Raw genomic sequence first — 14297 nt, 5'->3', positions numbered from 1 at the left:
ACAACAAGCCAGCTGTTACATGATGGAATGGCATCTTCTCCCTGGGCACAAGAGAAGAGGGAAGAGAAAGGCTTATTTTAATCATCTGGTTTTGTTTTATTTGAATAGTACAATAGCCTGCCTTGAAAGAGTAGCTGGACCAAAGCATCCTACACCAGGGAACACGCACTGAAGTTGGGTGCATGACTGATGGATTGCAGATTTTATTTAGTGTCTAAGACAGGAGCTAAACAAACAAACAAAAAAGCAGCAGCTTTTTCTTCATGCCGAACAAGAGTTAGCCGAGACAGAACAGCGGTGCCTTAGGAAAATATGAGTCTCTAGCACTCATACTGCAGCTTTCAGCCTAGAGATTTGCTATTTGATAATAATTATATAGTGCATAGGGGTCTACATTGACGTGCAATTAAAAAGTCATAGGATCCAGCAGCATGACTTTCAAAGCCATGCAAGGGTCTGGACACCAGCTCTCAGACCCCGCTCTGGAGCATCTAGACCCCTAAGACGGTTCAACCCCCCCTGCCCAGAGCATCCGTGCTGAGCGAGATGCACGTCGCACCAGTGCCTCCGCTCCAGACTTCAGTGGCCCTCGCTGAAAGAAGAAAATTCACATTCGAGCAGGGCCCAACAAAGAACATTTTCATCTCACAAATATGACAGCTAAGGAAAAATACTGCTCAATGGGAGGCTGTAGCAGAAAAGTGTTTGCAAACTTAGCAGGTATAAACACCGCAGCCTAGTGAAGGGCAGCCATCTGCACAGACAAAAGTGGAAATTACTGTCAGCAGCACTTACACATTGATTTAGGATACACAAGAAAGAGGCAAGTTTGCCAAAGTCAATTGAAATATTAAGAGGAAGATTTGTCATACCCTTGGCTGGTTTCAATCAGTGCAGCCCCATCACGGGCCTACTGCATTTTATACTGTGTATTTCCAGCAGATACAAATCAGCAGAGTCAACAGAGCCACCCAGACATCAGCCGAGGATCTGGCCCAGGGTCTCCGCAGGGGCTGGAAGGCGGCCAGGACACACTGGGCAGTACGGTTTGGAACGGACCTTTAATATAAATTTATATGGCATCCTTGGCAGATCTCACTCGCACCAGTGGGGGTCACAGCCCCTCGGAAACAAACTCCAAGGGCATTCTCACTACAGCCACGCCGGGACATCAGCTTGCTTTGCCATAAAGAGATAAGTGCCACCTACTGAATCGTTCTCCAGCCAACACTACAATTACAAGGATGATCTGGCTCTTACTCAGCCATATGTTCTTACCACAGTCAATAAAAGAAATCTATATATACATATATATGCATTAATTTTGTAACAAATGCCTTCTTACCTCACTGAGTTAGTAAAAGCTTTACTAGACTCACCAAGAGCAAACTAACCTCAAGACACAGAAAAGCGAAGAAGAAAAGCCGTGAGGTTTCTCTTGCACTGCTTAACACGTACCTAGAATTTCTCTTGCAGTAATTATGTAAATAAATCCTAATCGTAATTTTAAGTATTTTTATTTGGGAGCCAGTTTCTTCAGCAGCACATTAGAAACTGTAAACAAGGTTTTTTTTTTCATTAAGCATATCTGTAATTTCCCAGCACTTGCCAATTAATGTATTTCATTCTGATATATTGCACGCTCTGACATATTGCTCTGCACTAAGATGGGAATTTTACCTACCCACAGGGAGACACTGCCCATAGGCGATGCCAGCTTTGGTACCGCTCTAGGTCCCGACAAGCAAGGCTGGAGAGACACTTCCAGCCCTTTGCACCATCTTCATTAGCTTCCAGCCCTACCACAAAGTATTCAGGCAGCAATCGATCCATGTTTTCTCTCAATAATCACACACCCAATGTAAAAGCAATTACACTGATTTTCAAAACCCTATCAAATTAAAAAGATTTAAATCTAACATCTGCAACGGCCCGGGCGGAGCTGCAGGGTGAGCTTGCACTGAAAATGCAGCGTGCGATGAGCCCATGGGGCAGGGGATTGATGCCAGCACCCGCCTGCCCTGGCCCCGAGTGAAGGGAGCTCAGCCCCTCGCACTCCCTGAGCTCAACCATGGCCGGGGTAGCTGCAAGCCATGGATTTGGGTGCACTAAAGCATTTCTGAAATCACTTTTTGTGCCTTTGCTTCTACAACCATTAAAAAAAAATGACAATCCATCTCCCCTGAGGGCTGAACTGCGTAAAATCAGCTCCCACCTGGGATCCTGTAATGCATTTTAGTACTGGGGGGGAACCCATGATATCCTAGGGTAAGAAATCCTGGATTAAATTCTACTGCCTAGGTATATTATTTTTTTTAAATTGCAATATTATTCAATAGAAACCCTGCAGAGCTTCTGGAATTCAGCAGCTCTCAGCCTGCCTCCAGTTTTAACAAGAGATGCTCAAAACTGGACCAGCAGCAGCTCCAGCGCCAGGTGTCCAAACAAGGATGCGCAGCCGCGCTTCAGGAACGCTCAGCATCCTGCAGACGGGAGCCTGCTGCCAAAACCGAGCCTGCACGGGGGGAGAAAACGGCAAAAAGGGGCATTGCAAGGTGTGGGTTGTGGGAGAGTTCATAAAGCAAAGCACCACCTTTTGCAAAGCACCCTATGTTGAAACACGTAAAAAGCTTAATGGAAATACGTAGGTGCCCGATGCCTGTCTGGGAACAAGAGGTCTGTCCTAGCACAGCCACCTCGGCCCAGGCTCATTTTGAATTTAGCCAAAATGTCCGTGTTAGAAACACGGTAACCTTGACCTTGCCTAGTGCCAGCTGAGACCCTGGGTAAACTCAAACCATAAGTGAAGCGGTGCTGATGGGATCCACCCCACACCATGGCGATGCCCTTCCCGGGCGCTCGGTCAGCAGCAGATGCTGGTGCCGGAGTGCAGGGTGCCGACAGCTTTCCCTCTCTTCAACGTGTTACATTTGCAGCGATGTGAACTCACCTCCTCTGGATGGGAACGGGGAAGGTGCCCCAGCTCTTGCCCCATTTTACGTGGCTGCACAACAAGCCTCCGAGCAGGCAGCTAAGCAGTGAGCTTTGCTCTCCATCTCTGAGCAGTCGAGACAGATACATTTTCCACTGAGCTACTTGCAAACTGAAAGCAGTTTTCAAAAGCATAGTGGGATTTTGGAGCAATGAAATCTCCTTGAATAATATCATGAAAACATTGACATTTAACCAAAAAGCCCTCAAAGAACCCATAAACATGTGTATAGAAATGTTACCATGGTACCTTGCCAAGGTTTCAGTCTCTGCGCCAAGCTCACCAGCAGGTTACATCCCCCGTAACGCCCGGCAGCAGCACTGCCAGCCTCACTCTTTTTTTTTTCCAGCACAACCACATTTGTGAAATTTATAAGATGTTCGTAAGCAATTTGCCGTCAGGAAAAAAAGGCAGTTACACGATGCTCACATGTCTACACGTGCTCCGGTTTGCAGTCTTCACCAGCTCTTGTGATACGTTTTTTAAAAAGGCTTTCAGACCCCATTGAAATCCACGCGACTATTAAATTGGAAGGTTTAGCTTAAGTATCAGTCAATGAGATGGACTCAGGATCAATCTGTATTGATCCTGGATCTCCCTTGGTAGTTACCAATTTGGAAAAGACTTCTTGCTAGCCTCTCTCCTATGTGCAGCACAAAATGATGCCCAGGAATTGATCCTGATTTTACACCCTCAGGCACATAACACACAACATCATTTGCACTGCCTGGGTGTTACGCCTGGCCAGTATCGTGTATTTGCCTTCTCTGTTCGGCTGCAATTTGGTGGATCCTGGCTGCTGCCCAGCAGGTTGTGTGCAACCTGGGCGAACAGATCCCCGTCCTGGAGGCTGACTGGCCCCGCAGCTACTGCCCCACGGGCGTCAAACAGACCAGGCAGAAACGATGCTGGTGGGGAAACATGGGAAGATGGTAAAATTGAGATCTCTCTCTCTCCCACAAATCTGTCTGGGGTTGAGCAAAGGGTTCAAGCTGATAGTATGGGAAAACATACATGCATGGGTGGACAAGCACACACGTGCAGTACAGCAGCGTAAGCTTCATTTTCTTAGGAAACCAAGCTAAAAAAATACAGGAATTCATAGAAAATCCATGAAGCAACCAGATGGTAGGGAAACTGGAACAGTAGCTGTAAAGTCCCCCAGCTTGCTCTAAAACCCTTTAAAAATTCATCAAATGAAATAACGGTGTTAAAGATGCTTCTCCCTGGGCAGAGCAACATTATAACGTCTAAGGCAAATAAGAGCAGTGTCTTGGGAAAAAATTATCTTCTTGTCCCCAGAGCTGAACGATTGCCATTATCTTTTCAGGTAGGCTGTGTAATATCTAGCTGGATCCAAAGGGACGAGCAGAGCAAATAGACCCCTGAGTATTACCTGGGAAATTCCTGGGCTGTTTGATCCTCCATGCTCTGGGCATGATGCATCAGTCAGGGGACACAACCAACTTTCCAAAGAGTCTTTATTGCTATTCTGGTATATTTTCCTTTCATTGCTGCCCATGCCAGAGGCCCTTCCCTCTTTCCCAAGGAGGCCGTAACAGCTGAGGGTCGTGGTTATCCCGTGCTCTCGAGCATGGGAGCGACTGAGCTGGACTGAATCCCCATGTCTGTGTTTGTAGCCGATACAGCCAAGGGAAGGCAAGTCAAGAGTTTTGTTGCAGACACGTGGCTTTAGCAAAATCCTTCTGCTAGGAAGAGCACTAAGTCACTTTGTCCCTTATCACCTGCATTCGCTGCTGCTAACAATAGCTTTAGAGATTTTTTTTTTTCATTTTGTGCAAAAACTTGGCACCTCAAATGCAATATGAGCCCAAGCTACCAAGGGAAAGTCTGAAGGGCCCAAAGAGTCTCATTTTGGCATTGGGAGGAGCTCTGAGGATGCAGAGAAGGGGAAGGGGAGCCCATCCAGAGCTCTGTAATGAGGTGTGAGAATTTAAGCTGCTGCAATAAAATGCAGAAGTCTTGTTTAATCAGTCTCAACTCAGGTGCATAAAGAGGCGCAGGAATGAAAGCGTGCTCAGGCAGATGGCTTTTCCTGTAGTTACAAAATCAATATAAGTGGGTCTTGGAAGGGCGCCTTGGGATTGAGAAAAATACGGTCTGGTGCATAGGGAGCCTTAAAACAAAGCCCTAAAATAGATCCTCCCAGGGAAGAAAATCTTTGAGGAAGTTTGTATTTTCTGACTATTGATACCAATAAAGCCAAATCCCCCAAAACACATGGAAAGGCACATTTGGGCTATATATAAACAGATCTATTGCAGGAAGAGAAAGACAAGAGCCTCCCTGCTCCCAGCCCGCTGCTGCAGCCTCCACAGAGCAGTAAACACACCGGACCATTTTTGGAAGCCAAATTTCCTCAGACTGTAATGCAAAGTCATTGGGCTGTGAGTGCAAGTGAGCCCTAAAGCTTCCTCTGAAAGGGTTTTTCTTTTACTTCTGGAAAACAGAAGTACTCCCACTTTCTGGGAGCTGGGCTGCTTATCAGAAGCTAGACCCAGCATTTACACACATGGTATTTTCAGCACATTAATCCACCCAGATTAATTACATACCTTTTACAAGGATGCATTGGCTGCAAACGTGAGACCTTAATCCACAGTGCACACACACACACGTGAGATTCACCATGCATTGGCTGGTGGTGACACAGGTACAGACTAGAACTGGCCCCCAGGGACCGCTTTGAGCCCTGACCCTCCATACCCACATGTGCCCTCGTCCTTATCACACCGTACATGGCATTCGCGCTGTATGTGATTATTTACTGACATAAGCCTAAGAAAATATTCCCCTATTTCAGGCAGTGACCAAGAAAACGGAGATCTCCTTGCTGACACATACTGGGTTGGGATACCAGCAATAAAGTTCCCCACGGGATCAATGGGTAGAAGTACTTTACAAACCTTAGACCATTTTCAAGGATGTAACTGGGAAGAAAGTTCTCTGAAATGCAGAAAACAAGGTCTGAGTGACAAGCCTAATGGATGTAGTGCCACGGAGGCACTTCATGAGCGACAAACTTCCAGGTTCGAGAACCTCAAAGCGATAGGTGCTTCAGGTGGTTTTGTGCTGGGTTTTTTCCCCACTTTCTCCAGAAAATTTGAAATTAAAAAGGGGAAGGTCACTTTAAAAGACATCACATCGGTAAACAACTGAAGCTTCACGGCTGCCTTTGAATTCTGCATGGCAGAAAGGAAGAGCTGCGGATGCCAGGTCAAGTATAAAATATACACATTTCTTTCTGAAAGCTGAACATGCGAGAACACAGTGGGACAGTTTTAAACCATAGTTGTTGTTTGTTATTTTTTAACTATGGCCTAGGCTGATCTTCAGCTTAAATTGCCAAGAGGAGAGGGCTGCAATGACTTGATAGCTCTGTATCTGCAGGGCAAGCACATCACACGCCAAGGGTATAAAGACCCCTTTACATTCCCAAACAGGCTTAAGCCTGCATAATTAAAGAACCATCATAACCGACTCACCAGCATTTCATCTGTTCACACAAGCTCCTCTTAGCCCCCAAACTCATCCTCGCCTTCGCGAGCCAGCAATCCCGAGCTTTTTTTTGTTTCCCTCTCCTGCTTGCTGCCACTGAGACACTTTCTGCTACTTCTGCTGCCCCCGGCCTCTGGCTGCAGGGGTAGAGTTTAGCCAAAAATTTCCATCTTCATATAAACCACAGTCGTCTTTGAAAGCTTCTGAGCTGATATTAAAAAGCAAAAGAAAAGCCAACAACACAACAAAAATCTCCGAACCTTCCTCTCTTCCCCCCTCCAAAAATTCACCTGGAAACTGGAAAGACTCAGTTTGGGAACAGAGCCTTTATCCCCGGCGAGGCTGCAGTGTGCATACACCAGCCTCCCATTCCCTCCCATGGGTTCAGCTCCTCTACAAGACAACGGGACCCATAGCGGGGGGCTGCCAAGAAAAGATTGTTTGAGGACGAGGTAAGAGTTTATGAGAGCAAAACCCGCAGGCTACTTAAAAGCTCTAAAATCTAAAGGCGAAGGGCTTCCGTGGTGGGAAGCTGAAGGCTATAAACATGCAAATTGGAAATTAAGCAAGAGTTTTTAATGGCGGAGGCGATTAACCATTGGAACAAACTACCAGAATGAGTGACACATCGCTGTCTCCCAGACAAGACCAGATGCCTTGCTGGAAGACACACTTTAGCCAAGCGCAAGCTACCGAGCTCAGTATTAGAGTTAACCGGGTGAAATCTAATGGCTTGTGATATATTGTTTTCCAGATTAGATGCTCTGACACTCCTCCTGGGCCTTGAAAACCAGGAGTCTGTGAAGACACCCCGAGGGGCTGAGCAGCATTGGTGCCGAGATGAGAACACGTGCGGCTGATAGACCTGCCAGCTCCCTTGGCACTGTCCCAGGTGCCTTCCACCTCACCTTCATTTCATTTTTCTCTACCAAAACTGTCCAGTTAATACTGCCAAGGGGAGCGATGACCACCCTGTGCCTACCCCCAGGGACTCCCTGCCAGCACGCAGCGGGAACTCCTCCTGCCCACCCCAGGCAATCGGCTGCGGGGGCACGGACAAAGTCAACGCCGAGCACATTTAGCTGAGCACACATCGCAGGTCAGTGGTGCAAAAGAGGCTTTGTACCATCATCCGGACCTGCTCGCACCATTACACCAACCCCCTCAACGGTCCTTGCTCTTAAAATACAAAAATATCAGATTTCTCTTTTTCTGGAATACTTAGCTCATTTTTTTCCGAGCGGGAGAACACAAGAAGATAATACAGAACTAACTGATGGCGTAGGGTAACGAGGTCCTTGTTGGCAGTAAGAAAAAAAGTATCGCAGAGCTTTTAGCTGAGATGAAGAGAATGTCAAAACAGCGAGGAAATGCCACGTGCGCATCTTTAGCCCCCCGTAGTGCCTTTCTACCATGTTTCCCCGCTCTGTTTAACCGTTTTCTCCTGCACTCACAACTGTTGAGTGTTTGCTTATCGAGAGTGTCTTGAGGACAGTTTTCTGAGCATGCTTCTGTTCATTTACTCATGTCCAGTTGCCTTCACTTCACAGGCATAAATCAGACATGAAGACATTATTAGTAGCGATTCCTGGCACACCCAGCACACTGAGCAAGCATCCTATTTAAGAAAACAATATACAATGGATTATTCATAACAGACTGAGTGCGTCACAGATGAATAATTATAAACATGAAATATATCAATAATGACAATTTTTACAGCAGATTTAACAAAGTAACACACTACAAATAGCCTGTTGGTTGATTATGTATTATTAATGAAATGCCAAAACATTTAGGTTTTTTAATAGGACAATTAATTACCCCCAATAAATATCACTTATGCCAGGCCTCTTATTTAAAGGAGGCTTTTGGACATCTGGCGAGGGTTATTTTTTAAAAGCAATAGCTGACGGTTACTACAGAAAGTTCCCTAGGAGCTATGAGGACTGGAGCCATCAACATATATAAACGAGCCAGAAGGTAATTAAAGAGGCGAGGGTAACCATAACACTGGAATAATTTTCATATAAATTGAGGTGGATCATAGTGTAAGATTCAAACCAAGATACGCTCCAAGCATTTCCCCACTGCAAACATTCAGGGCAATTAGTTTCCTCGGGAAAGTGTCTTCATACACATAGTACGGCCCAGCTTTAAAAGAGGATCCAGATTAAAAAGAGGATCCCGGTTTGCTTGCTGGGAGAGGGTCAACTGACCCAAATGAAGACCTGCCCCAACAAGAAGTTTCCAGAACCACTGGGCTGGTTACTATTAACTACTATTAAGCCACGAACAGGCTATGGTGAGAAAGGGTTCAGAGACCGTTGTGCTCGTGGCACCACGTCATGCAGAGAGCTGGAAGTATCAGCTGCCTTTGGACGCACAGGCCTTGTGGCACTACTGCAGAAGGTGGCCAGGGCATCCATCGAACGGCGCATTGTCCACCCAGACCAGCTGTTCAACACCAACCACTACTCTATTTAGTGGCTTACGGGGAGGGTATATAGGTAGATCCCAAACCTGCAATGACCTCTGTAAGTGCACAGCGGTCGGCAGGAATGGACCTCCTCCAAGGGGTAAGCCCTGGAGCTCCGATGCTGCAGAGCGCTGAAGCACTCCCTGGACTCGGCAGGATCTGAGCACGTGCCGGAGCGCCTTGCTGTCCAAGACCTTAATTCACAAGAAATCAGATCCTATCAGAGAGAGCTGAGCTGCCTTGAGAAAGTCTGCGCTTCTTTCTTTGCGAGCTACCGGTCTGTGGAAGATTATAGTAAAGCTGTTCCAAGAAACCAAAATGATCATTTCCTGCTGGAGCGCAGTATTTAGCTCTTGGGGTGGCACAAATTACAGCATCCTTATTTTTATTTCAGTATTTATTTGAAGGAAATGTACAACAGAAATCTGATGCTGGCTGTATTTTAAACCCACGAGCACTCTGTAAACAAGCTAGACCCAGAGAGATTTGCATGTTTCTTCTTGAAACATAAGGACAACCAGAGAGACCGAGTAATTGAAAACAGTTATGGAGCCTTCATTTTCTTGTTTTTCCTGGGATTTGCTCTTGGGCTGGCTGCTCCCAACCTTAATACCTGGCAGGGATGATTAACTATTTGGAATCTCATTTGCATAACAGTTGATGTGCTGACAGCTCTCCACGGGGAAATCACTGCCCTGGTGGAGGTCAATAATATGCAGAAAAAAGTAGCATAGAGAGGGCATTTTTCTTAAACTGCAGTTTTTAAAAGGGGTCAGAGCAGAGTATCTAAGATCAAGGATGAATACATAAATTTATCTCAAAGAACAGATTACTGTGACATCCTTGGTAGCCTCTAGATATGTCCTCAAACCCTTTGAGAAGCTTGCCAATTAGCAGCACGAACAAGTCTGGGTCTTCAAACGCATGCCCATGGGGCACGCTTCCCTCGGGGGGCCACAGCGATCATGGGAGGCAGTGGCAAAACTCCAGTTACCTTCACTGGGACAGGTTGCAAGCATCAGCAGTGCTCATCCAAGCCAACAGGCTATTTACTTAGCTGTTTGCCTAAGGCTTTGCAGGACTGGGTAACCCTTCAAAATGATCGTCGTATCTATGCAAACAGCTATGGTCCTGCAAATAGAGGAGAATGAAGAAAACCTCATTAAAGTGGATCAATCCCGGCGCGGGCACAAGCTCGCTGCAACTCATTAACTTCAGTGAGGCTCTGCCCCAGTGACCTCTTTGCAGAATCAGGCCCCTGGCAGGAAGCGAGTGCAAACGCAAAGAGAATTTAGGTTAGGAAGGAATTAAGCCAAACTGGAATTTGTGCAGGATATCCGTGGCCTTGACTGAACAAGCTTCCAGCCTCTCGGGCTTGCTCACATTATTGTTTAACGTGCTGGCATCAAGGATAAAAAGATCCCAAGGAAACTATTTGCACGCAGACGCTCTCACATGTGCCCACCGTGCTGTCACCTGTGTCATCCCACGCAAGCATCCTCCAGGACACTAAGTGACCACAGGCAAACCCAGTATCTGCTTATGCCCTATTTAAAAGGCAAAGCAGCCAGATTTTGACCCTTGCTGCATTTATAAATATCCAAATCCCTTATGCAGATACCACGGGGAAGAACTTCAATAAACACATGCGATGATGATGGCAATACAGGAGAGTAAGGAAAAGGGATGGATCAGAGAGCCCCAAACCAGCACCTCCACCAAGCTCTCCCCAGCGCTGCTGGGCATCGGTTCGCGGCTGGGGGGGTCGAGAGCAAAACCCGCCAGCCGCCGTGCCTTGGCACCCCACTTTGTGATGCCAGCAGCCCGGGAGGTACCCACCGAAGCTGCTGGGATGCCAACACAGCGGGGTACGGCTACAGGCAACAAATGGCATGGATCTGAAACCTCCATCCGGGTTAAATGGCTCGATAATGTATGAAAAAGGGAGGTATATGCTGCCTGAAAGCTTCAGCTATGAACAGACCTAATGACAGCATGCAGTGCAGATGTTTAAGGTTTTCTTTTATCATGCTGTAAAAATGTATATACAATTATGCCCAGTAAGCCTCCACAAGCAGATATTAAGTTCAAGGAATGAGAGAGCAGTTTTAGAACCACCCACTGAATTTCTATACATTTGCCGTGTCCTGCCTGTGGACTTCAGGTTCAACAGAGTAAACCCGCACTGTGGCTTTAATTACCACTGCTTAATGTCTTTATTTTGGGAAACATTTTCACATTTTAGTGCTTTTATCAAAGTAGACTGCATTTAATTAAAAGCAGACCTATAAAACAATTTGTTTCTATTGCCCTTTTTTCATGATAGCCCAAGTACTATTGCATAATACCCAGTATTTACTTTAGTTTCTTGCTTACACTTTTACCACTAACCACATTCACAGGTTAAAAATACAATTAAAGCCTACCCAGTCTTGCAAAGCTTCTCCATACGCATCTGTTCCCCCAGTTAACAGCTGAGCTAACTAATATATCTTTAGCTGTGGACTGTATAAAACTGAATAAAACTGACTTGGTATTGTTTCCAGGACTCATAAAAAAAATTTCCAGTTTACCTTAGCAAGCCACCTGGCTAAAATGAACGCTCTCAGACATTCCCAACCTATGCTGAAAAGGCTCTGCCTGTTTCATTTTACAGCTTCTAATAGATTGCCTGCCATATTTCATGCTGAATCAATAAAGTTATATGTGCACAAATCGACTAAAATGATGTTTGCTGCTATTTCTAACACAAGTAGTTTCTCAATGGGTATTTTGTTCAGTTTACGGTAACTCTGGAAGACAAAAAACATGCATAGTACTATCATCTCGCTACTGGTCAAGCAATGATTTTGCTTAGAAATTAGGTCATTTAAAGAAAAATAAAAGGAGAGGACTTGCATTGCATTGTAACTTACAGGGGAAGGTTTTCTGGAGGCTGTGTGAGATGCATGGGACCAGCCATTTGAACGTACCAAGGCTGGGCTGGGATTTAGTCTGTTGAAGCAAAGCCTGGACAAGTGGCCCCCAAAATGTTGTTTATATATCCATCTGTATTGATATATACCCATATATCATGATATGGTAGGAATAAGCTGCATCAGCATAATCCTCTAGCACGTTATGATTGGACAAAAACTGCATGATAATGAAGTCAGGGAGAGCGTGAGTACGGAGAGAGGAGGTACGACCCTGTGTCCCCATGCAGCTGAGACAGGAAAGGAAGGAGATGTTGTTTAAATTAGCCTTTGTGCAAACTATTTCCCTTTAAGTGGTTTTTTTCCCCCTTTTTGCAAGACAAGTTTTGCCCTGGGATTCAATAGCAGGGAGATGCTTGCAAAGTGGTTTTGTTCACTGATGAAATCCATCGGTTTGCAGGATCGGGCCCCGGCCTGATCCTGCCCCACCGAAAAGTTAAGGGAAGGTGGTGTGAGAACCAGATGAGGTCTACACACTACCAAAGAGTACAGGGCCAGAAGCCCGCTCCTGCAGGACGGAGTCCTCCCCACAGGAGACCCCTGCGGTCCCTGCGCTACCTGGAAGTTTCACCTGGTGCAGGATAGGGCCCGGGTCCACCACCCTCCCCATCCCTCACCGCCCGATGGGGATTCTGCCCGGGGATATGAAAACTGTCTCGCCGGAGCCAGGGCAGGGTATTTATCCACAGGTGCAGTGTAGGGAGGATTTATCTACAGGTACAGTGCATACTCTGAGGAAACAGTTAAGCATCCACAAAGACTCTGAAAACTGAAAAGATGAAGCTTCCCCTATCAAACCCTTCCCAGAAATAAACAGTCGCACCGCCACACATGCATGCCAGTGGGGAAAGGACGCATGCAAAGACCCTCGCCCTCCCCAGAAGAAGCCAGCTGGAATATTCCTCGTTAAAAAATGGCATTGGGAGCTCTTACCTGGTAAAATTTGTATTCCCAGCTACCAGCACACCTACAGCACCAGGCTCTCATGGGGCATCGCGCGAGGGTGCAACGGCTGATTGTTGCAGGTCATGGAAGTTTACAGCCAGAAGCAAAAAAAAAAACCCAAAACAAAACAAAAAAAATCCCCCAAAAGCCACAACATGACCCAAATGATATCCCTGCAACGGTTGTCTCGTTACAAACAAGATGAGATGAAGGAGGGGTTTTTACTTGCTCTGAGGCATCATATGGAGCTTAATCACAGGCAGTTACGTATATGGTTCTTTTGGCCTTCAATCAAGTGTGTCGTTTCGGTGGCAGCTGCCTACGTGATGTAAGCAACCTGGGTGATCCAGTCCTTTGCCAATCACGGCCTTGTGCAGCTATTTTACAGCTGAACAATGGGGAAATTCGGTTTCCCAGGCAGTGACGAGATCCTCTTGTAGTCCAGCAAGAACATCGAGTGAGACAGGATCACGCACCTCTCGTCCGGCGGAGTTACAGGCAACCGCAGCCCGGCCGGACCTCAGCGAGCCATTCCCACGGCCGGTCTCGTCCCGCTACCATTTCCTGGCGGAGCCCGTCTGCATCCCGACGACTTTCAACACACTCCAAAGCCACCAAGAGCCGAGACAAGCTTGCAAGGCGCCCAGTGAATTAGTGCGACACAGCGCGGCGTGTGCTAAGGGGGACGAAGCTGCTACGTGGAAAACAGTAAAACTTGGTGGGTGGAAAAGGTCTGAGCTGCTGGTGAGTAACAGGAGAAACAGCTCACACTCAGGACACCAGCAAAGCAACGGCAGCTCAGCCTTCCTTAATGCATTCCTTTTGCTGTTCAAGTGGGTAAATCAGGAGGCAATCACTGCAAATCATGTATTAGATCTGGTGATTGAAATTATAGCTGAAATAAAACGAGGCTGGGCTGAATACATTAAAGCTATCAGTAGGCATCTGGGCGACAGGCAGGACCCTCTTTGGGAGTCTTTTGGCTGCCGACGGCGGCATCAGTAGGTGTTTGGGGCCAAATTCCTCCGTCGTGTGCATTTGTTGATTTTGACAGATTCATTAAGACCCATCTATTCAAACAGATGGCGGACGCTCCCTCTGCTCTGGGATCTTCATTCCTATCTAACTCCACAAGAGCAGGACACCGCATAGATACCGAGCGCTTATTACATCATCCATGATACGATCGAGGAGAGGGCCCAGGAATTAAGAAAAAGGGCTCTCTGGGCAGCAAAAGTGATGTTACGCCGCTCCATGGCAACTTGCGTGCCCCTCTCCCCAAACACGCCTGTGTGTGCCCACAACCGCACACAGCCAAAAAAAAGAGGGGGGGGGAGGGGGCGGAAAAACACACCCGTGAACAAACCACACAGGCGAGGGGACGGGG

The 14297-nt window shown here is 46.7% G+C and overlaps 1 protein-coding gene across 1 annotated transcript in view; it reads right to left on the bottom strand.

Moving 5' to 3' along the window:
* Positions 1-14297, bottom strand: part of CALN1 (calneuron 1) — a 138301-nt gene that overhangs the window by 115612 nt on the left and 8392 nt on the right. Inside the window, exon 2 of the mRNA XM_009319275.1 lies at positions 1-37. This exon is cut by the window's left edge and continues 93 nt beyond it. Within this exon, the coding sequence (XP_009317550.1) occupies positions 1-37 (37 nt within the window). The remainder of the gene's footprint in view (positions 38-14297) is intronic.

Source organism: Pygoscelis adeliae, unplaced genomic scaffold, assembly GCF_000699105.1.
Source record: "Pygoscelis adeliae isolate BGI_AS28 unplaced genomic scaffold, ASM69910v1 Scaffold282, whole genome shotgun sequence".
Lineage (NCBI taxonomy): Eukaryota > Metazoa > Chordata > Aves > Sphenisciformes > Spheniscidae > Pygoscelis > Pygoscelis adeliae.
Note: the sequence above shows the minus strand (reverse complement) of the source record. Positions and strands in the feature narration are given on the sequence as shown.